General features: G+C 45.9%; 1 protein-coding gene across 1 annotated transcript; it reads left to right on the top strand.

Annotated features, from left to right (window-relative positions):
- Positions 1–498: 498 nt before the first annotated feature.
- Positions 499–26,911, top strand: Capn14 (calpain 14). Its single transcript, XM_046441171.1, is given in 21 exon segments — positions 499–723; positions 2,463–2,532; positions 3,347–3,465; positions 3,598–3,734; positions 4,119–4,293; positions 4,882–4,944; positions 6,319–6,404; positions 9,376–9,450; positions 11,531–11,697; positions 12,706–12,869; positions 13,338–13,346; positions 15,414–15,619; positions 16,530–16,566; positions 17,055–17,111; positions 18,471–18,528; positions 21,646–21,710; positions 23,205–23,273; positions 23,862–23,940; positions 24,539–24,655; positions 25,028–25,083; positions 26,885–26,911. Coding segments are annotated over 21 exon segments (2,061 nt in total).
- The last annotated feature ends 60 nt before the right edge of the window (positions 26,912–26,971 follow it).

Raw genomic sequence — 26,971 nt, 5'->3', positions numbered from 1 at the left:
CTTTGCAAAAACAAACAAAAAACCCTTCACAGAAGGAGTTCACTTAAAAAAAATGTAGGAGGCTTTGCATAGAAAAATGAGGAAGATATTGGAGTCGGAGGGACCACATGTGCCAACCACCCTGTGTGTGGGACTGACCAGGCAACCACCATTGCTGCCCGCTGCCGGGCCCATGGCACCTGGGCCCTGAGCCCCAGAGCTGAGCTTCAGCTTCTTGCTTCTCTTCTCCCTGCTTTCTAGCTCCAAGCTGCCCCTGCGACATTGGCACAGGTGGTGGCCCAGGCTGGTGAGACCCTGCCCTTCACAGAGGCAGGGTCTATGATCCCAGGTCCCCCACCAGGACCTAAGCACCTGAGTCAATACTCAAGGACACCCACTCCTTTCCCACAGGCTCTTTTCTCCTGTCGCATTCTTTGCATCCTCCCCAGGAGGGAGTAAACTGATTGTCCACGCTTTGTTTCAGCAGAGACTGTTCTTGAAGACACGGGGGGCTTTGCCATGTCTGTGTGGCCATATATCCGAGGCAGATGGAAGCAGGGGTGGAAGGACTCCACGTGGGGCTCTTCGCAGCAACCCCAAGAGGACTACGAGGCCCTGCTTGACCGCTGCCTGAGGGACCGCTGTCTGTTTGAAGACAGCAGCCTCCCGGCCACCCAGAGCTCCATCGGCCGAGGGCCTCTGCTTCAGAAGCTGCCACCGCACCTGCAGTGGAGGAGGCCCCCGGTAAGGACGGCAGGGCCCAGGAACAGCCACAAGATGTGGCAGTGCCCAGGGCTCGGGGCTAGTGGAGAACAGGTCTAAGAAACACAGGATAAAAGGGCTTTTCCTACTCTCTCCTCTCCACTCAACACAGCAAATGCTTCTGACACCAAATTATAGGGAAGACCCCCTCCCACCAGGTAGTTCTTCAGTGGACACCAGCCGAGTGTCCTCTGATTCAGTCCAGTTCTGACATTATCTACGCTGCCTTTGCATTGGATCTCACAGGATGAGGGCTCAGTCCCCTCCACCCCCAGAATTCCCTTATAGGAATGTAATGGAAATGGAGACACTTTTGTCCAGGATTTCTAATTTTAGAAACGTATAGCTTTGGGGGGTTTCAGGGAAATAAGCAATTCTAGTCCAGCTGTTTCCTTATCTGCTTTAGCCCAAACAGAGACTGCCCTGTTAGTGGAACACACAAGCTGAGCTCCTCTGTTCCTTGCTCCCCAACCCCACCCAGAGAATGCCGGAGGGAACTTTGCAAGTTGCAGAGGAAAACTCACCCTAAAGTACTTGGTTTTGGTACACAGAGATGTGGGTCTATCTCATGCAGGGACTGCCTGACACACCTTCTAGTCCATGGAGCCTGGGGACTCGTCTGTAAGGCAGACCCCACTTATGGACCCCCACTTGTAGTCGGTGATCTTGATGTGTGCAAGATTCCAGGTCTCTGAGGGGGTGCCTCACTTAGTCTTGAAGCATGGCAGACATGGCCTGCTTGCAGAATCTGTGACTTTTTCTGGGAACTGGAGGGCTCAGTCTTGTAAGGTTGGCACCCACCTTGAATAACCTGTGCTTTTGACCCTGGACTACAGCTCAGTATTACCATGATCCACTCCTTGGGTTCTCTTCATTTGCTAGAGAGATTCATGGAACTCAGGGAAACACAGTGTTTATTATTAAGGATATTATAAAGGATACTGATGAACAGCCAGATGGAAGAGACAGGGAGAGGATGTAGGAAGGGGTCATGGAGCTTCTGTGCCCACTCTGGGAACCTTCATGGTTCAGCTGTCCAGAGGCTCCACAAACCCTGACTTTCAGGGTATGGGGTAGGGTTGGGGGGTTAATAGCGACTTCATTACAAAGGCACAATTGAGTAGATCATCACATTTGGTGATCAACTCAACCTTCAGCCCCTCTTCACTCCCTAGAAGTCCAGGAGAGTAAGGCTGAAGTGCCCTTAGTCTTTCCCAGAGATCAGCCCCCATCCTGAATCTACTCCAGTCTTCTCATTAGCATACAAAAGACAGTCATCATCCTGTTGGTGATTTCAGTGGTTTTAGGAACTAAATGTTGTGAAAGTGGAAGGAGACCAAGTGTATATTTCACACTCTCACACCAGGTCTTACTTACTGTCATTAATCCCCAAGAGATGGGAATTGGGTAAGTTCTCACATTCCCCTTTTCCAGTTGGAGGGGACCTGGGTGAACCTGAGAGTGGTCTAAGAGGTGGCTTATCTCTCAGGCTCTGACTACACAGTTCTCCAGGACTCTGAATTTTATGAGCTGTAAGAAGGACTTAGAAATAAAATGGACAGAATCTATATCCAAGATTTTTCTGGGACAGCACTGATTTCACATATATTCTTCATCTTTGTCCTGTGAAGTTCAGTTGTAGGAAATGAGAAAACATGGTCATTGTAGCTCCTGAGTTTCCTTTTTCTCGAACATAATGACAATTCTGTCTATCCCTTTAGGAGCTGCACAGCAACCCCCAGTTCTATTCTGCCAAGGCTAAAAGGATGGATTTGTGCCAGGAAGTTGTAGGTAAGTCTGTACCCAGCCCTGGCCACCTGCGAGCCTGGCCCCACCAAGCCAGGGGTGGTAAGCAGGGGACTCCAAAGATCCCAACTGCAAATGTCACTCAGTAGCGACTCTACCTAACTGCACCTGGATGAGCTCTGTCCTGTGCTGGAAGTTTATAGAAACCTGTCCTCTCAGGATGTGTGGAAAACTCACACTTTGCCCAGGCCCCAGATCATCCTCAGTGTCAGCTTACAGGTCTAAATTTTGTTTGAGAAAAATGAGCCCTTTATTTCACTCCCCATAGTGAGTCCTTGGGACACCAGTTATTGGACTCTCTAGATTAGGTCCAAGCAGGGCTATCATCAACTTGGCTTTTTAAAATAGTAAATAGAAACAACTGTTGGCCCTCAGGGAAGGCACAAATACATTGTTACCCATTTTGCAGATGGGAAAATGGGTCCTGGAGAAGTGAGACTTTCTCAGAAGAACATAGATCAATCACCAGTAGGATTTAGAAAAAGTCGGTTGTGTTTGGGTCCAAATTCCTGAGGATGGCACATTTAGGAAGCTGAAAGCTGATCCAATAATGTGGCTCAATTATTGGGGTCAAGTTTGGATTACAGGCAATGCTCCTTATCCCCTGCTCTGGTCCTTCGCTGTACCCCTTCCTAGTGTATAATTCCCGTCTCCTAAACTAGGCTAAGCCCAGAGAGGATAGCAATTGGAACTAGGTGTTTTTTTGCACGCAAGACATCCTCAGTAGGCGCACGAAGATGCTGGCAGAATGTGCATGCGTGCACAGATTCCCACAGCCACAGCGTGCTCTCTGGTGCAGGAGACTGCTGGTTCTTGGCTGCTTTGCATGCGCTGACTTTGCACCAGGACATCTTGAGCCGGGTTGTTCCCCTGAATCAGAGTTTCACTGAGAACTATGCTGGCATCTTCCAGTTCTGGGTGAGTGTCTTCCTGGTTCCTCAGCCTGAAAAGGGCCATTGGAAAACAGGGCTCATAGAAGAGCCATGTCTTTGCCTATGGACTATCTTCCTCGGCAGTCCTCATTCACCAGTGGGTGCTCTCTCCCTCCAGTTCTGGCATTTTGGGAAATGGGTTCCTGTGGTGGTAGATGACCGTCTGCCCGTGAATGAGGCTGGCCAGCTGGTGTTTGTCTCCTCTACTTACAAGAACTTGTTCTGGGGAGCTCTTCTGGAAAAGGCCTATGCCAAGTAAGAAAACCACTAGAAATAGTCCCCCTCCCTTCTCTATTTTTTCTCTCTCTCAGTGTTGAGGGCGGGGAGTAGAATCAGGTAAAGCTAATGAAGTGTGATGCTCAGCCAATGCAGAAGTGAGAACGTCTTCAGGTGTTTTCTGTAGGAGTCAGCTGAAGAAGTAGTCAGGAATTTTACCTTTCTCTAATGGATGGAGGGGTTTACGAGGGACAGGAACTCTTAGTATACATTCTTTCTTTTGATCCTGGGCTGGAAAGAAGGCTTGGCAGATACGTGCCAAAGAGCAACCCAGTAATGGGTTCCCTGCTCATTTGGGCCCTCCCATCTATTGTATTAATACCCTTTACCTTTCCTTCTCACGTTAATTCCTTCTCTGGGCAGGCTTTCTGGTTCCTATGAAGACTTGCAATGTGGACAGGTGTCTGAAGCCTTTGTGGACTTCACTGGAGGGGTGACAACTACCATCAACCTGGTAGAAGACCCTAGCAACCTCTGGGACATCCTAACCCAAACCACCTACAGCAGAACCCTCATTGGCTGCCAGACTCGTATAGGGGTGAGAGTGGGATGTGCGGTGGACAGGGCAGCCTCTCCTGCTCCCATTATCTCCCTTCATCTGCTTGCTACTGCTCTCTCCTGCGTGGGACCCAGGGCTTCCATCCAATACCACCTAGAGTCCTGATCTTTAAGCCAGGGCAGTGGAGCTAAGTCTTCAGGGCAGTGGTAGAATAAAAATGGTGTGTAGAAAAGAGAGGTATTAAATATCAACTACGTGCGACGTCCACTTCCAATTCAACTACAACAAAGAACTCAGAACCAGAGTAGAGAGCCCTCAGTTCAGACCTGCCTCAACGATCCGTGTAACCTCACACAATGACTTAGCAATTGATCTGAGTTCGTCCTCTGTAAAATGTAGGTTATAATCACTTCCAAGTGGCTCATTTGTTGTTGAGAAGATCAAATGAGACTATGGATGGTGAAGAGTTTTGAAAACTGTGATGTACCACATCATTTTGATTCTCTTCTACTTCTCTCTCCAAAAACCGCTGCTCCGTCCAAGTTCATTCCAGGCCTCCCACGATTCCTGGAATAAGCTGCACGCAACTAAGGACTGACTGGGGTCTCTCTTTTGTCTTTGCAGGAGGAGAGAGTGCAGGAGAATGGGCTGGTGGATGGTCATGCCTATACTCTCACAGGAATCAGGAAGGTGGGGTTAACCAGGTTTCTCATATCCCTCTCAGCCTCCTCCTTTCCCAAGGCTTCTTACCAAAGCCTTGACTCATCTTGGTGAATGCTATATATGCCCAGTCTTGTAGTAAAGTAAGCATGAAGTCTCTGGTGGATCCTCCAGGGCTTGCCAAAACTAGTGGTGGACTCCCAGTAACTCTGTACCTATTTTTGGAGGTAAAGTGTTGGGCCTAAGCTTTGCCACTCCCAATGCATCATTTCAGCCTCTCCTAATGGGTCACCCCTTAGCTAATCAGCCCTGCTGTGCTTCACTTCACCAGATGGTTGATGGCAGCCCTTGGCCTGGTTCTTCCCTCCCAGGTTACCGCTTCTCTCATGCTACTCTCCAATAGTCTCTCAGGTTCCTCCGATTGATATTCATCATTTGAGCTTCACTGTGCACTGAGAAGAAGGATCAGATAGGCACTCTGCCCACAAATTGCTTAGTGTCAAATATGGACACCTGAGAAGGTTAAAGAAGCAAAGTATAAATGGAGAGAGGAGAGCATACAGGGAAGACTTTGAGGGCTCAGAAGTAGAAGAGAAGACATTCACCAGTTGGCTTGGGGAGAAGTCAGAAAAGGCTCCACAGATGAGCTGGCATGGATTGGCTCCCACAAGATGGGTAGATCCCTAAGAAAGAGAAGGGCATTCTAGTGGGGCAGGGACACTGCATGGGCAAAGAATGGAGATAAGAAATCTTTAAGATCCTCTGACATTCTCTTGAGAGCCAGACTCCCCCAAAACTTTCCTTTGACTGTTTTCAAATTTCTTGCACTCAAAGTCATTTGTAACTTCATGCTTCTTGATCTCCAACAGCCATGAACTTTCATTTATTTTCATATTTATTTAACAAATTCATATAGCACTTGCTGTGTGCTAAGTACTATTTTAGGTGTTGGGCTACATTAATCTAATTTCTGCCTCTGTTTTTACGTGACCTTCTCCTTTGGGTCTTCTCCCTTTCTCTTATCTTGCAAGAATGATAATCTTTGGATTTAGGACCCACTTCGTAATCCAGGATGCTCTCATCTCAAGATCCTTCCAAACAGGATCACATTCCCATGTTCTAGGTGGTCAGATGCTTTGGGGATCCACCATGTAAGCCACTACCATAGCTGTGACTGTTAGCTTCATTTTATAGATCCAGAAACTGAGAGACAGGAGGTTAAATCAACTGTTCTGGGTCCCACAAGCTAGCAAGTGCAAGTAGCAGGGCCACTTTCTACTGTACCAACTCTTCAGGTCTTTGATTTTCCTTTGCAAGTTCTCAGCTGCAGGTCTGAGTCTCACCCAGATATCTGAAAAACTTGGCACTTAGCCAAGCCACTAAACTGCTTCTCATTTTATGTAGGTGACCTGCAAATATGGACCCGGATATCTAGTGAAACTACAGAACCCCTGGGGGAAGGTGGAATGGCAAGGAGACTGGAGTGACAGGTTTGGACTGCTGGGGAATGGGAAGAATCAGGTGAAAAAGGAGGCTGCCATTTGCACACAAATTCAGATGTGTGCTTCCTTTGGCCTTAGGCTGGATTTAGAAAGCTTTCAGAGTGTGAAGCTCCATCTCTCACAATTTAAAAGATGCTTTATGGTATATAGGTCACTTTTTCTTTTTTAAAAATATTTTTCAGTTGTTGATGTACCTTTATTTTTTATTTGTGTATATGTGGTACTGAGGATTGAACTCAGTGCCTCACACATGCTATGCAAGTGCTCTGCCACTGAGCCACAACCCCATCCTGCCCCCCCCCTCAGTCACTTTCTGTTTTATTAGAATAATTAAAGTGAATGTTTATTGAGGACTTGCTAGAGTTATGCTAAATCCTTTGATCTTTTACTACCTATTTAGTTTCCCCAGACAGTGCTATATAAGGTCTGTAGCTGCATTTCCACTTTACTAATGGAAAAAACAGATGCTTAGTTGAAGATTTGCTTCCGGTCACATAGCATGACTCAATGAAAGTCTATGGTACCTTAGTCTAGTGTTCTATCTCTGGAGTGTCCAATGCATTCTTGTGCTTGTTGAGTCAAAGTTAGAGAAATTTGAATTGATAGCTACTGTCTGGTTACCTTAGTGACCTCTGGGCATTCTGACTGAAAGCCTACATTTAGGTTGTTTTTGCCTTAAGGAAGCTTGAAAGAGATGTGGGTTTTACAGGGAACAGACTGGGTATAGGGAATAGATAGGAAGAGAGGCCAATTTTGTTAGAGTCCTTCTGCTCATTATGAAGAGTTACCATTTTTAACCCTGTGTAACACTACAGAGTACACAAACATGTCCATATCTGCCACAGTCCGGCTGCAGCAGAATAACCGGGGGGTGACGAACAACTTGTGCACGTTGATACAGCAGGAGTAGGAGCCCTTTATTGCAGGACAGGAGCAGTATTTATACATTCCACACAGCTTATCTAATTAGCATAAACTAGATACAGCAGTCAACCAATCAGGAATCTCCACACTTAATGGCTCGCTTTTGTTACTTCTCAAACCACTCCCTCTGGCATTTTGCCAGGCACCATCCAGACTTGTTTACGAACTCTAACATTCCCCTGGCAAAATGCCAGGTGTTATTTTTGACTTGTTTACAGACTCTAACACATATCTACATTATACTTGACCATTTTTGTAGATGAATAAATTAAGACTTGGAAAAGCAGGTTGAATTTTGCCCCAATAGTATGTGCTGCTTTGAATAAATTGACAGAGGTAACAGAAGAACTGAGTCTATGTGGAAAAATGTCACTCTCCCAAAATGCTTAAATTCTAAAGTGCTACAGAAATATATCATCATAGTGTTGGTAGTGATTGTTCACTTCCTAGGACAAGTACTAACATTAGAGATAGTCGATGAGTCAAATTATCGTTTTGTTACTTTCTATCTATATCATCTAAGGCAAGTTTCATAATTTTTCTGAACTAGAGGTGTGGTGAAGATTAAATAAAAATAGGGACTTTTATTCCGTAATGTTTTATCTGCTGCTAATCCCATCCAGTGTATTTTCCATTTCAAATACTATATTTTTCAGCTCTAGAAATTCCTTTTCCAAATCTCCCATTTCATCTCCCATTATGTCTGTATTTCCTTTTACATCCTTGAGAATACGGAGTATGGTTATAAAAGCTATCTTCACATGCTTACCTGTTATTTCCATCTTAATTATCTGTTAATTCTATCTACGCTGGTTTCTACTGACTGTTTTTATTCCTGGTCATGGATCACTTTTCTGCTTCTTCATGTGACTAGTAAATTTTTTTTTTAATTGGGTGCTAGACATTGTAAATTTTAGTTTCTGAATGTGGAATTCTATTGTATTCTTTTAAAAAGTTGGGATTTTTCTGCCAGGTAGTCACATTGTTTAGGGATGGTTTGGATACTTTGAAGTTTTCAAGCACTTGTAGGGCAGGTTAAGAGAAACTTTTATTTCAGTGATAATTTGACTCCACTACTAACTTGAAGACCCTCTGGGATCTCTAGTAAAAGACTTTATGTATTCAAAAGGGTCTTTTAACTCTAGCTGTTGGAAGTTCACATGATTCCCGGCTCTGGGTCACCTCTGAGAATTGTTCTGTCTGTAGACCAGTCTTATGCAGTTTCATTTTAAGAAAGCACAGATAAAATTTCAGGCACAGGCTCAAGGGAACCCCTGTGAAGTTTTCTGGAGCTTCTCCTCACCCCACTCCCTCCAGGCACTTTGCCCAGTACATTTTAGCTGCCTTGGTTTCCTGGAACTCCAGACTCTATCTTCTCCATTCAGCAGGACTGACAGGTTCTTTTTGTATTCCACTTCCTGTATCACTGTCCCGGAAACTCCCTCAGGAAGAAGCCCAGGTGATGTGAGAGCTCAGCCCATGGCTTCCTTCCTCCCAGGATCACAATCCTGTGCTGACCACTGCCCAATGTCTGAAAATCATTTCTTATATTTTGTCCCACTTTTGGTTGCTTATGGTAGGAGGCTAATATAGGACAGTTTTACTCCTTCATAGCCAGAAGTAGAAGTTTAATATGATGGGCTTTGAAAATAAGCAATTCCAGACTCAAATGCCAGCTGTGACATTGAAGAGTTTTGTGACTTCAAGCAAGTGACTTGATCTCTCTTAATCTCAGTTGCCTGATCTCCAAAATGGAGATCAATGTCTCTCTGTCAAAGTTGTTGTTAGCCTTAAGTGATGCTAGCCTTAAATGAAATAAAGTATATCAAGAGCCTAGCCTGGTGCTTGGCTTAGAGTAAGTGATTGATTAATGTTACATGTTGATCTCATAATGCAGACTGTAAGATTAGTTGTCTGCAAAACAGTCTGAAAATAATACTAAATAATGACACCACCGAGCATTTACTAAAGAATTTCTGGCATGTTCTTCACAATCTTGTCATTCCTCATGAAAATGTATCTTTTCTATTTTCAGTTCGAGAAAATGGGAGCTGCTGAGCCCCAAGGAGAAGCTTCTGCTTCTGAGGAAAGATAATGATGGAGAATTCTGGTATTTGACTTGGGGATTTGGGACACATGCCCTGGCTTACATTCAGCAAATATTTTCTGGGTGCCTCATATATGCCAGGCATCTCATATAAAGAGGTCAGTAAGACACACTCCCTTAACGGGCTGCCAGTCCAGCAGGGCCAAAAGGGAAATACACTGTCACAGTCCCTGGGATCAGAACAATACTCAACAATTGCTCACTGCCCAGCACACCTAGAAGCCAACTCTGTGGTTCCCAGTTTTTATAAAAAGACCTTTCACTGGAGGCCACCTGACAAGGGGGCAGGTAGCAAGTTCATCTCCCTGATCCACAAGTAGGGGAGGAATTTAAGCATCCCAAGGTTAAGGGAAATGGGGTTGACAGGTTGCAGCCAGAGTCTTGTATGCAGGTCCAGGTGGAAGGTGATGATAATTTTGCTCTGTCCTGTGACTGTTGACGGCACCCCTCCCTTCTGCTCTAGGCCCAGCAGGCACTGCTCTCCTTCCTCAGATTCCATTAAGCTCCCTTGGAGACTTTGGTTCTAAGGTCATTTTAGGGCAGGTCCTAGGGTTCTGCACCTGCATTTTGGAAAAAAAAAAAAAAAGCTTGAACTTTTTTAGGAACAGGTGAAGATGTCATTTTGAGGGAAGGATCTTTGACATGGAGCCCAACGTGTGCTTCAAGCAGGGCTGGGAGGCAGCGGCCTCTCTGGCCTCCATTTTGCTCTCTGCTCAATGCACTCAACACAAGGTTTATCTTTCCTGTCCTGAAAAGGAGATGAAGATGGAATGCACTACAGAGTCTCCTCAAATGACAGGCCCCCTGATATGGACCCTGCCGAGCAGAGTCACACTACGCCTCGTCACCCCAAAGCTACCTCCCGAAACAGCCCAAGTGGGCCCTTCTGCTGCTAGAGTCCCACAGAGCCCCCTCTGCTCCCTCCACCTTTGTTTCCCACCCTTTCTATTTACCCCACCCATGTCCCGTGGACTGGTGTTCTCCCCTTACCCGTCCACACTGCTGTGGGGTCCTCACTGCCGAAGGTCTTTTGCTGAGCTCTAGAGCCCTGTAAATCCTGTCATTCTACCCTGCGGATGAGCAAACTGAGCCCCAGAGAGCCTATGTAGCAGGACTCAGCTCACAGTTAGCATGTGAAGGTGAAGATCTTGATTAATAACCGGGCACTCACCTACACTGTGCCTATTGAACACCATCAGTCAATTGACTAGCTGAGAACACCTCCGTTTGGCTTTTGTCACTTTCACACAGAAGCGGGACCATCATCTTCAATATTAACAATGCTAAAAGCCAGAGGGCATGGGCTTCTTGGGGCTCCACTTCCCCTGATGGACCATCACATGGATCAGGCTCACCCCATTCCTGCCTCCAAGGCCAGCTGGGCTCTGCACAGAGCCTGGAGGACAGGGCTGCTGGGTTTCTGTTCTTGCGACTAAAAGGCTCAGGGGTCACTCCAGTTAAACTGGGCTAACTGGGCTGCACAAAATAACCACACAAGAGACACAAATACCTTTTTCTTTGGGGTCGCTGTGACGGCTCCTCTGACCTTAAAGGTCCACAGAAAGAGAGAGACAGCAAGAGCACGCGCTGACCCCTTTTATTGAGGAGAAGCTATTCAAATGAGGCAAGGGGTCAGGTTTCAGGGGGCTGAGTCTATCTTCATGATGTCCACTGTCAGCAGGTTGACTGACACCTGGGTAGGCCATACCCAAGGGCACAGTAAGAGGAGGGGACACACACAAGGCACTTCCATGGAAGATTCTATCCTAAACAGGGCAGGGGTTATATTACAAAGGAACAGGTGAGCATAGCTTCACCCATGGGGCTGTAGCAAGACACACCCATGCACGAGACACCGACCCTTGCACCCAAGAAGGGTGGGAAAAGTTCTGCCACATTTCTGCAACTGAGAGCCTCAGCACCCAGCCAGGGAGTGTACTCAGGCACGTGGGAGGTTGGTCTCCCACACAGGGCCTTGGTCTGAGAGAGGGTGGGGTGCCCAGACCAAGGCCCCATTCCTGATGTGTGTCCTTAGGACAGGGCATCATCTCACTTGTCTGTGCTGTTTCCTCTTCTTCTCCAGGATGTCCCTGCAGGACTTTAAAGCACATTTTGTGCTTCTGGTCATCTGCAAACTGACCCCAGTCCTGTTGAGCTTCGAGGTGGGCCAAAAGTGGATGTACACCATGCAGGAAGGGAGATGGGAGAAAGGGAGCACAGCTGGAGGCCGGATGAAGTCCTCGTGGCAAGGTGGGCACACATTGGGCTCTTGGATTGGGGATGGCGGGTGGGGGAGCCCGTGCAGATGGTCCCGTAGACTGAGCCCTGCACATGTGGCTGAGGAGGAGGGGGCTGTGCTTGTCAGCTGCCCACTCTAGTCCTGGGCTATGTCCGCAGGGAAGAGGGGGCACCTTTGGTCCCAGTTTGCACAGATGTACAGTCCTCTCTGTCAAGCTCTCAGCTATGGGTCTGCATCTTTCCCAAGTGATGCCCCCTCTAATCCACACCAAGGGGACACAGGCACACAGGCGTGGTCACTGAGTGGGTGAAATCTTTCTTCCGTTTTGGGATAAGAGCACTGATGCATCAAAGTAACCGCTCCAGGAAGGGCAGGACTGGTACAGTAATCACAGCCAGGTATCTCCCCACTAGAGTCTGGTAGGCAACACAGAACCAGGACTCCTGGACTCTTCAGTTAGAGGAGAAAAATGTGCCTAAATTCTTGAGATGGGAGGTTGGTGACCATGTCTCTTCTTCTATGATGGAAGTGGCGAGCCTCCTTTTTGAAGAAAAGACCTCTGCGTCTGATCTCAGAGGGGCAGGGTACCTTTAGCTCTGATGTTCCCTTCCTGCCACCATATTCCCAATGACTAAATCTGCCCTTATGCTAAGGCTTCACCCTTGCTAAAGCATGAAGGCTCCTGGGATCTTGGGCATGCTCTTCTCAGCAAGTTAACACAGTCACTTATTTAAGCAGCAGTTGTTCACGGGGCATGATATCTGGGTCAGGCTTTGCCGGGCAAAGCGGCGACAGCATAGGAACAATTCTGGGCAGGTACGTGTAGGAGAACCTGAGGTAGAGGAGCAGGGGGTAAATGGGACGTAGAGCTGAGGATGAAGGGTCTCCACTCTGTCCAGACGGACCTCAGATGTGAAGCCTGGTGAAGGTGTCCTCAGACTGTGCACCTCTCAGTGGTTTGGGAAGGCAGACGCCAGCAGAACCAGAGTCCTGTTCTCACCTTGCTGTGTTTTGCCCAGATACATTTTGGAAAAATCCACAGTTCCTGCTGTCTATCTGGAGGCCTGAGGAGGGGAGGCAATCCCTGAGAACCTGAAGCCTGCTAGTGTCCCTGCTGCAGAAGCCCAGGCACAGGTGCCGCAACCCAAAGTCTCGCCTGGCCATTGGCTTCTACATGTTCAGAGTAGGTGGCCTCTGGGGCCTAGAGTGTGAGGTCCAGCGTGGGGTCTCCAACAGCTACCACTTTTTCCTGGTCCTTGTCCTTTTAGCTATTTGTCCCTGTCCTTGGGACTGGGTTTAAGTCTTGGTGCTTTACTTAGTAATATGTAATCTAGAAAAAGCCACCTCGCACTTGAACATCAGTTTCTCCACCTGCCAAATAGGGGCCACGAAGTTAATGCAAAGGTTGCATAAAAGAAGACCATGTGGTAGCACTTTTCACAGTGTCTGGCTCATAGATGGTGCAGATAATGTTGGCTCCTTTCCTCTCCCAAGCAGCCTGGGGTTCCTTCCCCAAGGCTTTCCCCCAATTTCCCACCAGGGATCGAAGTGCCCAAGGAAGGGAAGGGACCCCTGAGGGTGTCTTCTGTGTCGGATTTCATCAGGGTTTGGGGTCCTTCACTGCCTAACCAAATCTTTCTTTGTTTTCCAGGTGAGCAAGGTGAGGTCCACACTTGACCTTGACCAGAAGCCCTAGTTTGGACTGATGCCATTTTTTGTGACTAAGCCACTTTGAGATTGGTTTTGACTGTAGCATCCTATACAAGAAGCTGTGAGAATGTCTGGATAACGCCAACTCTGTGTGTGTGTGTGTGTGTGTGTGCATGTGTGTGTAAGTAAAGAGCATCTGCTATTCTTTTTTTGTCTGAGGATCCTGAGAAATCCTTACACTTCTATAAGGAGATCTCAGCCCAGCACAGAACCAATAAATTTCAGAATTCATTAAATCTCTGCATAAATACCTAGTGCTAATATTGAAGGCTGTCACAGCCTAGGAAGGATGATAAATGACAATCTTGCCTGAGTTATAAAGCTCATAATAAAATAGACCTAAAACATACGGGACATCAAGAGACCACACAGCCCACCTACTCAGGGACAAGTGATAAAAGCTTGGGGAGCTGGGTATGGTGGCGCATGCCTCTAATCCCAGCAGCTTGGGAGGCTGAAACAGGAGGATGGTGAGTTCAAAGCCAGCCTCAGAAACTTAGTGAGGTGCTAAGCAACTCAGTGAGACTCTGTCTCTAAATAAGATACAAAAAAGGGCTGGGGATGTGGCTCAGTGGTTGAGTGCCCCTGGGTTCAATCCCTGGTACATAATAATAATAATAATAATAATAACAACAACAGCAGCAGCAGCAACAATAGCAGCAGCAGCAGAAGCAACTTGGGGAAATGGACAGGGGGACAAGAATCACCTGGAGGCATTGTGGAGGCATCAGAGAAGAAGCCTGAGGGACTCCAGCAGGGGAGGGTGGCAGCTATTGTTTTGTTTTCCAAGAAAACCAGAGTGAAGCCCTCATTTTCTCCTGTTGGACTGAATCAAGCAAAAGGACTTTTATAAATAATCCATTTTGCATTGGGTCATGTTTTTGGTTTTCTGTTTGTTTTTCCCTCCCGCCGGAACACTGAGCACTCCCAAAGTTGCCTATTAAACTTAAAAAGGTGCCTATTTATATTAAACTTACAGTCTAAATAGAATTTGGGTCAATTTACAATAAAAAGTGTAAACAAATGAAAACTGCAAACCAGTTATAAAAGTAAAAAGGCAAGAAAAAAGTCATAAGGGAATGAGGGAAGGCAGTCCATCATACAAGAAAAACTAAACCCAGAACAGCGATGAGGGCGGATTATAAAATTAAGCTCTGAGATTCCTAGCAGATAAAGCAAAGAGGGCAACTGGATGGTTCTCTGGTTCTCATTATCTGAAAAAGAAAACATGTGTCATAAAGTGATGTATTTTGTTTCCCCAGCCCCAGGTGAAATCTGCTGAATGGGTCTGTGTTGGATGGGTGACGTCTTTGTTAGCAGTTATATGTAAACCCAAGGCATGATCCTGGACCTCTTCTTTCTCCATAGCCTTGAGTGAGGACAAAGGGGAGAGGAAGTAAAAACTAAAAATAAAGAGAGGTAGGGGAAGAAGAAAGAAAAGCAGATAACAAAGCACATACCCAGGCAATGTGAGATCCAGAGAGCTGCTTCAGGTCAGAGTTCCCATGCGGTTCTCCTCTTCGGAGGCTGTTTTGGCTGGGGTGACCCTGCCATGTCCAGCTATCTGTACGTAGCTGCTGTGCTGCAGGTGGAGGGATGGTGATGGTCCAGCTGCACCTGTGACCACTAGTCATATCTCGGTCACCCTGAGATTGTGTCACATACATGGAGGCAACATAGAGTGTACAAAGAACATTGGAACTCAGCTGTCCTGAATGGGACTCTCCAGGACAGATGACTTACCTTGACTGAGCCTGAACTCCTGGATGGTGAAATGGAGCCTGCAGGCATGGGGACAAATCAACTCACGTCAGCCCCTGCTGGAGTTCCAGCAAAGGTGCCCCCAGAACGTTCTAGTTCTTATCCTCCTCACCCTTCAGCCTCATCCTCCTCTGGGGTAACGGGATTTGCCTGATCAAAGGCCACCTCAGTCCTGGCTCCTGAAAGAGGGCCCCAGGCCTGGTCACCAGCCCTGGGCGATCACCTCCACTGGTGTCATTCTGTTCCCCACCCACAGCACTATAATGACAAGAGGAAACTGCCCGCTGAGTTCTTCTGGGCAAATGCTCCCCTGAGCTGGCCTGAGGTGTTCCTTAAAGCAAAGGAAGTGAATCAGGAGCTGTGGCTGGAACCAGGCAAGTACCTCATCGTGCCCTGTGCATCTGAGGCCCACCAGGAGTCGGAGTTTCTCCTCAGACTCTTCTCCAGGAAGCACATCTTGTAGTAAGGACTCAGGTTGGGGCCTGCGAGGGCCTGGTAGGGCCATTTCAGGCAAAGAGGACAAGGCTGGAGATGGTGAATGGGGAGTCTCTGCTGCTAGGATGAGAGAGAGAGAAGGAAAGCTGGGTACCACGGTGGCTCTCTATTTAGAGGCCATCCCTTTCCACTCTCCTTCCACCAACCATGGAAGAGAACGGGATGAGAACCATGCTTAAATGTCAGAGATAAAAAGATAGAGCAGACATAGCCCATGCCCTTGTGAAGTTGAAGATCTGGTAAGGACCCAGACATATAGGCCGTCATGGATATTGCAATATATTAAGTATAAATATTTCTATGCCCAGAGGCTAGGGGAGTATCAGAGAAAGGTATGTGAGCTGAACTCCACAGTCCTGGGGGAGCAGGGAGGGCTTCAGAGAGGGATGACTCCTGAGAGAGGCACGGGGCTTGTTCAGATGAAGGGTGGTTGTCATTCATTCGCTGGCTCAGCCGCCACTAGTATGCAGTTGAATCTACACAGATTCATCCCAACCAAACTTAATATTTTGCCTGTGATTGATTTAATGTGATAGTCTTTCAATACCAGGTGCTTTGTTTTGTTTTGTTTTTTATGTCGTGGCCATAGTAGTTTGAGTTGACCTTAGGCTCACTGCCAGACCAGACCACTGAGTTTTGAACTATAAGTAGGGGTTGGTAGAGAAGGTTAGGGGAGTTAGGAGAGGTGAACTATGCCCTATGGCCGGACTGGACACTTCAAGGGAATGTGGGAGGTGAGAGATGTGAGCCCGGTAGGACTGCATGGCACTTCAGCTACAGAACTTGGAAGATGAGCTCCCCCAGGAGGGCCAATATTGGTTCAGAGGTTCCCAAGATGATCCCCCAGAGGAAACTCTCTGTCTTTTTCTTTCCTCAGTGAACTTGGCAACAATTCCAGGGTGGTCTACTCTAAGGTGAGAGGTCTGGTTGGAAGTCCACACGACGGGGCCTATTTCAGTGTCAGGGTGGTGGGCACCTCTCGTCCTGGTAAAGGGTCAGCAAATATCTGTGTACCCTGCTTCCCTGCTCTATGGCAAAGGTATATGTCATCTGTTGTGCTCTCAAAGTGCCCATGTCAGCTGTTTTTGCACCAAGAAATTATTAGACAATTGTGCTTCTGGTTGGGTTCTCATCATCCAGGGCCCAGTGCTCCAGGGGCATGGGAGATACCTATACTTTCTCTGCTTCTGCTTCTCTCTCCCTGGTGTTTCCTTGGCTCATTTTGCTATTTGTTACTTCCCCAGCATCAGGGAGAACCAGAGCAATAGAGATGTTTGTGAATGCTGTGTTGCAAAATTTAAGACAATGCAAGGTCAATTTCAGAGGCCTGGGAGCCCTGAGGCAATAATGTTTGCAGGAGAGTCTATTTATACAGCTCTTTTTGTTTTTTTTGTTCCTACAGGAAATAGTAGAACAAAATGAAGAGCAGAATGAATTCTTCACCAAATTCTTTGCCAAGGTTAGTTGACTGGTGGTGTTGGGCAGGGGTGGAAGGAGGGGGGGATAAAGTAGAGCATAAAATTTTATGAAATGTGGGCTTGTATTTGTTTGATGCTATATGTAAAATGTGATTTAAGGCTTCCTCTTTCCCTGTTGTAGTCAGCGTTTTGTCTCACCATGACCAAAATACCTGACAAGAACAACTTAAGGGAGGAAAAGTTTATTTGGAGCTCATGGTGTCAGAAGTTTATGTCCATAGATGGCTGACTCTATTGTTCTGAGCCTGGGGGTGAGGCAGAACAATATGGCAGATGAGTGAGGTAGAGGAAAGCAGCTCAGGACATGGCAAAAGGAAGGAGGGAGAGAGAGAGAGAGAGAGAGAGAGAGCTGCACTCACCAGGAGCAAATATAAACCCCAAAGGCAGTGATCCACCTCCTCCGATCACTCCCCACCTGCCTACAGTTATTGCCCAGTTAGTTCAGATCAATGGAATAATGCAATGATTAGACCAAGGCTGTCATAACCCAATCATTTCACCTCTGAATCTTCTTGTATGTTGCACACATGAGCTTTGGGGGAACACCTCATATCTAAACCATAACATCCCTTGCCTGCTACTTTCTACTAAAGTCTTCACATTTTAGATGAGTGTGAAGAGGCATTGTCTCTAGAAGTAGTTAAGATGATTATCTATTCTTGGAAGCTAGATCAATTAGTCACGGGCAAAGCAAAGAGGATTAATTGGAATCTTATATGTAGTGTTTATAAAGGTTTTCCTCCATACCCAGGGTTTCTAAACATTTTGTGCTGCAGTGCTTTAATCAAATGAAATCTAATAGTGAATCCAAACATATAACACACACACACACACACACATACACACAGAGTAAACATTGTACATTATGACTATGCATAAATTTTATGAATTTAAGTGTATGATACTTACATTTCACTGATATTTTATAAAGTCAAATTTTAATAACAACTCTAAAATTTAAATCTAGAATTTTGGCTGATGAGCTTTTGTGAGGAACAAAATTCAAAGCAAATTGCTGACATTCTAAAATACTTCCACAGAGAATCACTGCTCCCTATAAACCTGCTTCTTAAGGGTTCTGCCCTGCTGGTGTGCTCTGGACTTGGCAACCAGTCAAAGAGCATTGTAAAGTTTTTATAAAACCTAAGATTTAATTACATGTCTGGCCACAATCCTTGTGTACGATATAATGGTGTCACTTATTTCTGCTCAGAAATGGTACATATACCATGTTGAACCTATGCAGGACAGGATGTTACCAGCCCCAATAGCTTGTGACCCCTCTGCTAATGAGTGTTCAGGAACAATGGTTTTCTCTCTCCATTCTGCTTTCCATTCAGTATCCAGAAATAAATGCTATTCAACTGCAGAAGATCCTGAACCGAATGACCTGGTCAAGTAAGTATCTTAGACTCATCCAGTAGGACTCACAAGGGGACACACATTTTTGATATTCCATCTCTGTTTCTCTTGGCTTGGTGGCATGTGTGAATCAGTGAAAGCCGGTCTCACCTGGCAACCATGTTTGACACCAGGATGGGTTTTGTGGTCTGGCAAAGCAGTAGAGCTTTGAAGTACTTATTTTTTGCTTAGTTTGGGTGTGTAGAGGTATATGGCTATGAAAATGAAGACCTTTCCCCATTTTGCTAGTTTGAAAAGAAGAACTCCTTTCTTGGCATATCAATTCCATTTCTTCAACCTGGGTTATAAATATTAATTATTGACTAGACTACCAGGGAACTCTCTGATAAACTCATATTTAAATTAAGCAAGCTACAAAAATCTGGAATAATACAGCATATCATCTAGGAGGATTGCAGAGGGGAGCTTTCATATGATGTCTAGGATAAATTATTAGGAAAGCTTAAAGTCCATACAAAAACATTGCATATACATATTTGGAACAAGAAGACCATGGAGGAAATACACTGATTTCTGCAGGGAGGCAATTGAACTTCAGAGTAAGAAAGATAAAACAAATGATTAATGAGTATTTTCTATCTAAGATATTTGATTTCCTCTTTATATGAAGCCAAGATTCTGAACCTATACAAATTTCAGTCCAGGGTATGTCTCAAGGTTTGAAATAGTTTCCAGATGTTTTCTCAAAGTCTAATTTACTTATCAGTGAAAGGTCCAGAAAGGAAGACTTTGGATGTTCTAGAACACCAGAGACCCCTGAAAAAATTCTATGCTGATTCTAGAAAAATTAACTAAAAGAAATGGCTCGTGCCATTTTTAAGTATCTTGATTGCAAGTAGGCAAAACACTTTTCCTAAAAATGTGTGAACAAATTGCTTTTGTTTAGTCTTATGAGAGAATTTCTGGAACTTTCTGTCAGAGAACTACTATAGGTTTTGACAAAATATTTGGTAAAATCTCCCACAATGTGAGTTGGAAAATAGTAATAGTAATAGACCTATTCAGAAGTCTTAACACCATCCCCACAGCTATGCAAATTTACAACAAGAGAAATAATTCTTTATTATTGGTGAAAATCTATGTATATTTTAGATGTCTAAAGGAGAATCCTTTTATTTCCCTAACTTTAACCAATGGCTTAGAGGAAGACATAGGATGTAGGGTCAGTGCATCTGCAGATGGTGCCAAGCTGGGAAGAATCACCTAAATAATAGACAGGAGAATAAAAATCCAGAACTTTCTCAATACACTGGGCCCAAAGCAAAAAAGATGAAATGTAATTAGGATGCCATTTTAATAAAACACTGCCATTTTAATTTTTTTTTTAAATTAGTTGCGCAGGTTCCTAACTTTCTAAAGACCTCTTTGTTTTTCTTTTGTGTGGGTGACAGTTTGTGAGAGATATTTGGTTAATTTAGTTGACCTCCAACTTATGAACTAATAATCTCAACTTGCTGCTAAATAAGCTAATGCAAATTCAGCTCCATTTAATGGAAGAATTTAGATCTGTGTTTATGAAATTGTTCTCCAAGTAACATTAGAAACTAAGTGGTTTTAGTAAATATTATAGGAAGTGAAAGGAGTTCATTTCTGTGGTCAGTGACACTTGGGAAATTCTGTGTCACACTATCATGTCCACAGCTCAGGTGTGTCAGACCAGTGGGGTAGGCTGCTTCAAGGCCCAAGAAAGTGCCTGAACGTGACATAAGAGATTTATGATTTATTGGGGAATGTTTACAAGAGATCAGTGACTGCTCCAAGAGGAGTTTGGTGGTGACAGCCTGAACGGGTAGCATCTCTGTCCCTCTAGGTGCCTTGCCAAGCACAGTGCCTCCATCCCTCATGATATAGGTCCAGAAAAGAGTGCCTCTGTCCCTCATGATGCTTTTTCCAGTGGCAGCACCTGTGTGAGTGACAGGTATCTGCTCCATAGTGCCCCCAGTTCGCCCCCCAGTTGCCACTGAGAGAGGGGTTTTGTTAGACTGCAGAAGCACTGATACCATCAGCATTAGTTTTCTTAGTTTGCTTACATGATCAACATCCCAAAGAGCAATTATCCTGGCGTACATGCAAGAAAGTAGCTTTCTACAGATAACACTAACTTGCCCTAGTTCCCAGTGTGTATAAGAGAAAACCAATGTCCTTCAAGATAACGTGGATCTGGATGTACCAGCCCAGGGTCTCCCTCACTGTTCCCTTAACTTGGCTAGGTTTTGGGGAACAGAAAGGGGACATTCAGGGACATGGTGTTTTACTATCTCCCTTTTCTTTAAGGACAATAAACACATAATTTCAATATTGGCCAAGGTGCTTGGTGAAAGGAGGAAAGGGGCTATAGACACAAATTATATATATATATGATCACAAAACTCTCTGCAGAACATCTCCCTTGGAAAATAATTTGGGAAATGCTGACTGAGAACTTTGGAAACGATAGGCCCACTGTAATCAAATTGCATCAGAGGAATGTGTTCAAGTCTTGGTGTCATATTTTAGATGAACACTGGCAAAGCCTAGGCTCGAGAAAGGGATGACAAGGGTTTAGAAACCATTCCATTTGAACAATAGTTGGGGATATGATCGTGTGTAGAGGGATGGGAGAAGTCACAGAGGAGACAAACATCATTTTATGCTTTTCTGGAGACAGAACTTGGCCAGTGAGTGAATATTACAGGAGGATCCTTTGGACTCAAAAAAATTCAAAAAGTTTCTCTGGAAGCTCTGTCTATGTGGAAAGGTGAGCACTCATCCTTGACAGAGCAGCCATCGTGAAACCTGAGGAGAAAATCCCCCAGTTTGGGTGGGAACTTGAACCAGCAGGCTTCTCAGTTCTCCTTCAGGTCTGGGAGTCTGTGGCTATGATCCTGGCCCTCCCTAGATGCAGAGCATATGTTCATTTCTCCCACAATGTAAAAAAAAGCCCAGCCAGGTCCCCAGTCTCTCCGCTGCTCTCTCCTTACTCTTTTCCACCCTACATACATGGTGTCAACAGAATCTCTGGCTGCCCTGGGCAGTACTGCCTCCTTCTGTTCAGAAAAAGGGCTGCAGTCCTAGGCCAGCCCTCCCCTGTACAAACTCCTTTGCTTCCTGCAGGTCTGGGGAGCAAACAGCCCTTCTTTAGCTTTGATGCCTGCCAGGGGATCCTGGCCCTCCTGGACGTATCTTTTCAGGTTTGTGGGTGGGTGTGTGCTGCTGGTCGAGATCTTTGCTCATCCTGTCCAGGTTTGTATTCCCACCCAGGCCCTTGCTAGTTGTTTGATCTTGGACAATCACTGAGTCTCATCATGCCTGCACATCAGGTACACATCTGATACAGTTAAGAGGGTATTAAAACCTACTCTGTAGGGTTGGTGTAAAAATACAAATAGATAACTCAGGTAATGTGCTGAGGTCAGAACTGCCATCTATTAACTATCAATAACAATAACCTGCTGGGTGCAGTGGCGCATGCCCGTGATCCTAACCCTCAGGAGGCTGAGGCAGGAGGATCACAAGTTCAAGACCAGCCTGGGCAACTTAGCAAATGAAATTTTTTAAAAAGTAAAATAAAATAGGCCGGGGGTATAGCTCAACGGTAGACTACTTGCCTAGCAAATGCAAGGTCTTGGGTTCAATTCCTAGTACCAACAAAACCCCCCAAACATATCTTATTTCCTGAGAGTAAGGATGAGGCAGCTGCAGAGTGCTGCCTAGTAGTCATTCTCCAGCATTCATAAGAGAAGGCAAGAGCCACAGGGCTCTGAGTCTTTCCTCTGGTGATGGGCAATGGCTGCCCCATTTACATATCAGGAAACCAGAGTGCAGGGAAGTCAAAGACATGCAGGATCTCGACTTTCCTTGTTCTGAGCCCTGTGATTTTCCTAGCAAACATTCTGACTTTCCAAGTGGACAGTTAAATCAAAGTTTGATCATCTATACTGCAGAGAGGCAGAGAACGGATCGTCTGAGGAATTTTGTGAAAACAACTGTCTTTGCAGACACTCAGAGGTGGTGCAGGATGGTACAGGCAGCGGGACAGGTTCCATCCTTGTCCCCAGCTCAGTGGGGGAAAGGGGAGCTCATTTCATCTTCTAGACCATGGGGGAACTAATGCCACAAGGCATAAAGTGCATAACACAGGGAAAGCATGCAACTCAGTGCTAGCCATGGGAGGGCCCAGAGAAGGTGTATGGTGGTGTTTTGACCCAGTCTCTCTGATGCCTGGGTATTTTGACATTGTCTACAAGGTCACCCATTTTGCTTTTAACTTTTCAAAAAACGAGTAAGTAAAAGAAGCAGCTTTAGCCATCTTGTGCCTAAGTTCTTCCGTACATTGATTTTAACTCTAACGAGAAAAAGTTACTGGATTTTATTTAAATCACATCCAATTGGCCATGATAAAATATCCTGCTTCACTAAATGATGGCTGTTGTCATCACTTTCGACATCATCACTTCTTCCAAAGCCACTGTGCCATGGCTCATTCTGTCCTTTCCTAGTAAGGGCAAGGGAAAGCTAGGCTGGACTGGCCAGTAAAGGGAGGCCAGGTAGGGACATCGGACCTTGAACGGGGCCATCCACAAATTGTATACTGCTTGTAGAGGGCCCATTAGTGTTTCCAGAGCCAAGGATGCAGTGCTGTCCTGCCAGAGTTCACCTTGACCTGTTGTCAGCTTAATGCATCAGGGACTGTGAGCATCCAGGAGTTCAGGAGCCTGTGGAAGCAGCTGATGCTGTACCAGGTAAGGACAAGCCCCAGCCATACTCCTCTGGGGAATGCTACAAAATGGCAATTCTTCAACACTACGTAAGATATTTCTCTCTCCTTTATACCTGAACACTTGCCACATCTTCTCTGCTCTTCCTGCAGTGAGTGCTTGCTCTTCCTCTCTCCCAAACTCAGACAGCCTGCTGCAGCAGTCTCCTGATTTCTAAGACACACATTTGATCAGGTTGCTTCTTTGCAAAAAGCTTTTAAAGACCCCCGTTTGCTTTCAGAGTAAGTCCAACATCCTCAGCAAGGTGTGCTTCCGAAATTGGCTTCTCCCTACGCTTTCAGTCATTACTTAAAACTCTCTCACTTTTTTCTTGAGTCATGAAGTTAGAACCACTTCAAAGCATGAAAAATATACTTAAATCAAGCACATTGACCCACACCCAGACTGTCCATACCCCATGAGAAGACCTTGGTCTTTTTCAGAACCTGTAAATAATGTGAGATGATAGGAGCCTAGCAGTCCCCCTGCGGCTCTGACACTGGCACACGTAGGGGCTCAGATGGTGCTTGGGCGTGCCTGCCTTCCTTAGCCTTTGGTTTTGGTTCTTTGCAGGAAGTTTTCCACAAGCAAGACAGTAGCAGGTCAGGACTCCTGGACTGGGTGCAGCTGCAGGCTGTCGTGATGGAGGCAGGTAAGCAGAGGAACGGAGGAGCTGGTGCCGGGACAGGTGCCCACTCCCCAGGCAGGGAGGAGGGGTCCCATGACATTCTGAAGTGGCTCCCCAAATGCAGAGGCTCACAGGTGTGGATCTGCAAGTATCAAAAACATTGATTATTCTGATTGTTATGATCGTAGCTAAGATTTATCAAGGATTGGCACATCTGGTCTCTCATTTAATCGTCAACAACACCCTGTTCAATCCACCCTACAGAGGAAGAAATTAAAGATCAGAGAAGTTAAAGAACTTGCTTGGGGTTTTAATGCAGGAATCCTGGGCCCCAGGATTACCAAGTCAAGCACTGAATGCTAAGTCTGAGTACTAAGCAGTCTGCCTCCTGCCTTGGAGGCCAATGTCCACTTGATAAAAAGATTTCCATGCTTGTGGCCTAAAGGGGCAGGCATGGGGAATGGAGATGAAATTAATTGATTAAATAATTAGAAGATTTGAAATGAATGACATTAAAAAAGATCTCCATGCTCTCAGGATTCAAGTCCCTTAAGTGAAGGGATGGATGGGGACAGGGTCCCAGAGCCCCAGCACTCAGCATGGGAGCCTGTGCTTAATGCAGGAATTGTGCTCGGGGACGACGTCTGCCAGCTGATGCTCCTCCGCTACGGTGGCCCCAGACTTCAGATTGATTTTGTCAGCTTTGTCCACTTGATGCTGCGTGCAGTGAACATGGAGAGTAAGTGAGTGGGGGACCAGGGGTTTTCTCTTCATGTCCATGGTTGCCCACCTGTCCCTAGTTCAAGCTCAAGAGAGCATAGTGCCAGCCCAGAAACAAGAGGCTGGGGAACCCTGGGACTGTGGGTCATGTGCCAGTCTAAACTAATTCACACCCTGCCTTGCTCCAGAGGCAAAGGGTTGAGGTATTTCTTTTATAAGAAGTGTGGCCATGTGTGGGTACATGTAGGTGGAAATTGGTTTCCCTTGCATTTTCAGCATGGATGTGGTTAAGGTATGGGGAGGTATGGAAGGAACTAGTTTATGTTTCCGACACACACACACACACACACACACAAAGTAGCTGTGTTCCTTTCTGCTGTATTTTTCACAGATGTCTTCCAAAACTTAACCCAAGATGGCAAAGGGATATACCTCCAGAAGCCCGAGGTAAGACTTCCCCCAAGAAGCCAGCAGTCTTTGGTTAGGTAAAGGTGGCCCTTGCAGGCCCAGGCTCTTATGAAGTAGAAGGGTTCTGGGGGCCCTTCATTCTATTGTGTTGGGATTGGGCACTGCATTTATGGACTTATTTATTCATTTATGAAATCTTTACAAAGTACCCACTTAATATCTGGTATGTCTGAAGGGACCGGGGAGTGACTAGCTCTGATCACAACAATGCCATGTGATAACCCCATAAATTTTCAACAATGTGTGACAATCATTTATTTAGCTCCCAAGCCACATGACTGGGAGCCAGAGGGTCTCAGCTGGCTTGTCCATACTTCTGCGGGCTGGCTAGGAGCTTTGCTGGGACACCTCAATTGAGGAAACTCTGACCAGGCTTGGCCTTCTGAGGACAAAGACAGAAGTACAAGAAAGAGAGCTTAACACGCAAGGCTCCAAGACCAAGGCTCTGATCTGACACACTACTCCTTGCAGCTCCTTCTGTCAATCAAAGCAAGTCACATGGCCAAGTCCATTTCAACAGACCGGCAAATAGCCTCCTCCTCTTTCATGCCACATGGCAGATAGCAGACCACGAACCCAGAGATGGGTGAGGAACTGAGTCTAGCAGTGAACTTCAGCACAGTCAGTAATGAGAGATCTAGTCTCCATAGAGCACTCCATGAGGCCTCTCTGGAGGAGGTGGCATTGAAACTGAAACCTCAAGAACAAGAAGGAGCCAGCCAGGGAGTATTCTGGCAAGGAAAGGCATGGGCTGAATGGATCAGTGTGTGGAATTCTGGGTAGAGAAGAGAGTGAGAGGAACTGGCTCAAGGTGAGTCTCAAGGTCAGGGTCAGATCAGGCAAAACTTGAAGGCCAGAAATAAATCTCACTGAAGAGCTGGAACTGCTCTACCCCAAGTTCAGGCACTGCATTCACTGTCCTTGTGACCTTTTTCTGAATCTCATTTAGTGCTTCACACATAGTAGGTGCTTGACAAATGTTTGTTGAATGAAGAAGGGGACATGTTTAGGAGAAGACGAACAAATGCATGACACCAATTATCTCCTCTGGTCCTTCAAAATGCTCTGCTTTATCAAGGACCTGCTGTGAGCTGGTCCTAGCGAGTGTTCACTGCAAGGATGTTGGGGTCTGGAGTTGAGTTGCCTGTTCTTTTTATTCTCTAACACTTTTTCCATATGAGCTGCTTAGAAAGGCCCCAGTAAAAGCTGAGATTTCTTCCTTGATCTCAAATGTCTACTTTATATCCTATATTCGAAGATATAGAGAGGTCCTAAGCATACGTGTCCTTATAGTCACTCCAGTAATTGATGTGCGTGTGGGGTGCAGCTTCATTGCCCCATGAAGCTTTCTCTGACACCACCGGTCCTTTCATTAATATCACCTTCATCAGCAGCAGTGTCATTTTGATGCATTGCTCTGTTTCTCCAGACATCCCCTCAATGAGAGATCAGAGGGACCATAATTGTAAACACATAGAAAATGCTTTAATGATGTCTGCTACCCCATCGGCTTGTACACCTGCAATGTGTGAGCATGCCACAGTTGTCAAGGGGGAAAAATTCATTGAGAATTGATCTTGACAGTCATCATTCACAGGCACCGTGAGAAGTCAAGGTTGATTATATTTCAGGTTGATTTATACTTACTACCAGGTGGTGTGGTCCCTCGGGCTAAACCATCCATTAATGTCCCATCTCCATGACTCCCCAGGAGTCAGGGAAAGGGGCTTCAAGTCAGATGGGGTGAACTGATCATGACTTGCTTTCCCTTCGTATCCAGTGGCTGATGATGACCCTGTATTCCTGAGAAGTCTGGAACCTTGTTTGCCCTCACTACAGACTCTGCATATGGTCCACCGGTACCTTT

Source organism: Marmota monax, unplaced genomic scaffold (genome assembly GCF_021218885.2).
Source record: "Marmota monax isolate L192 unplaced genomic scaffold, Marmota_monax_Labrador192_F-V1.1 WCK01_AAM20220418_F8-fsc00010, whole genome shotgun sequence".
NCBI classification, from domain to species: Eukaryota; Metazoa; Chordata; class Mammalia; order Rodentia; family Sciuridae; genus Marmota; species Marmota monax.
The sequence above is the reverse complement of the archived record's forward strand: the minus strand, read 5'-3'. Positions and strand labels throughout refer to the sequence as shown.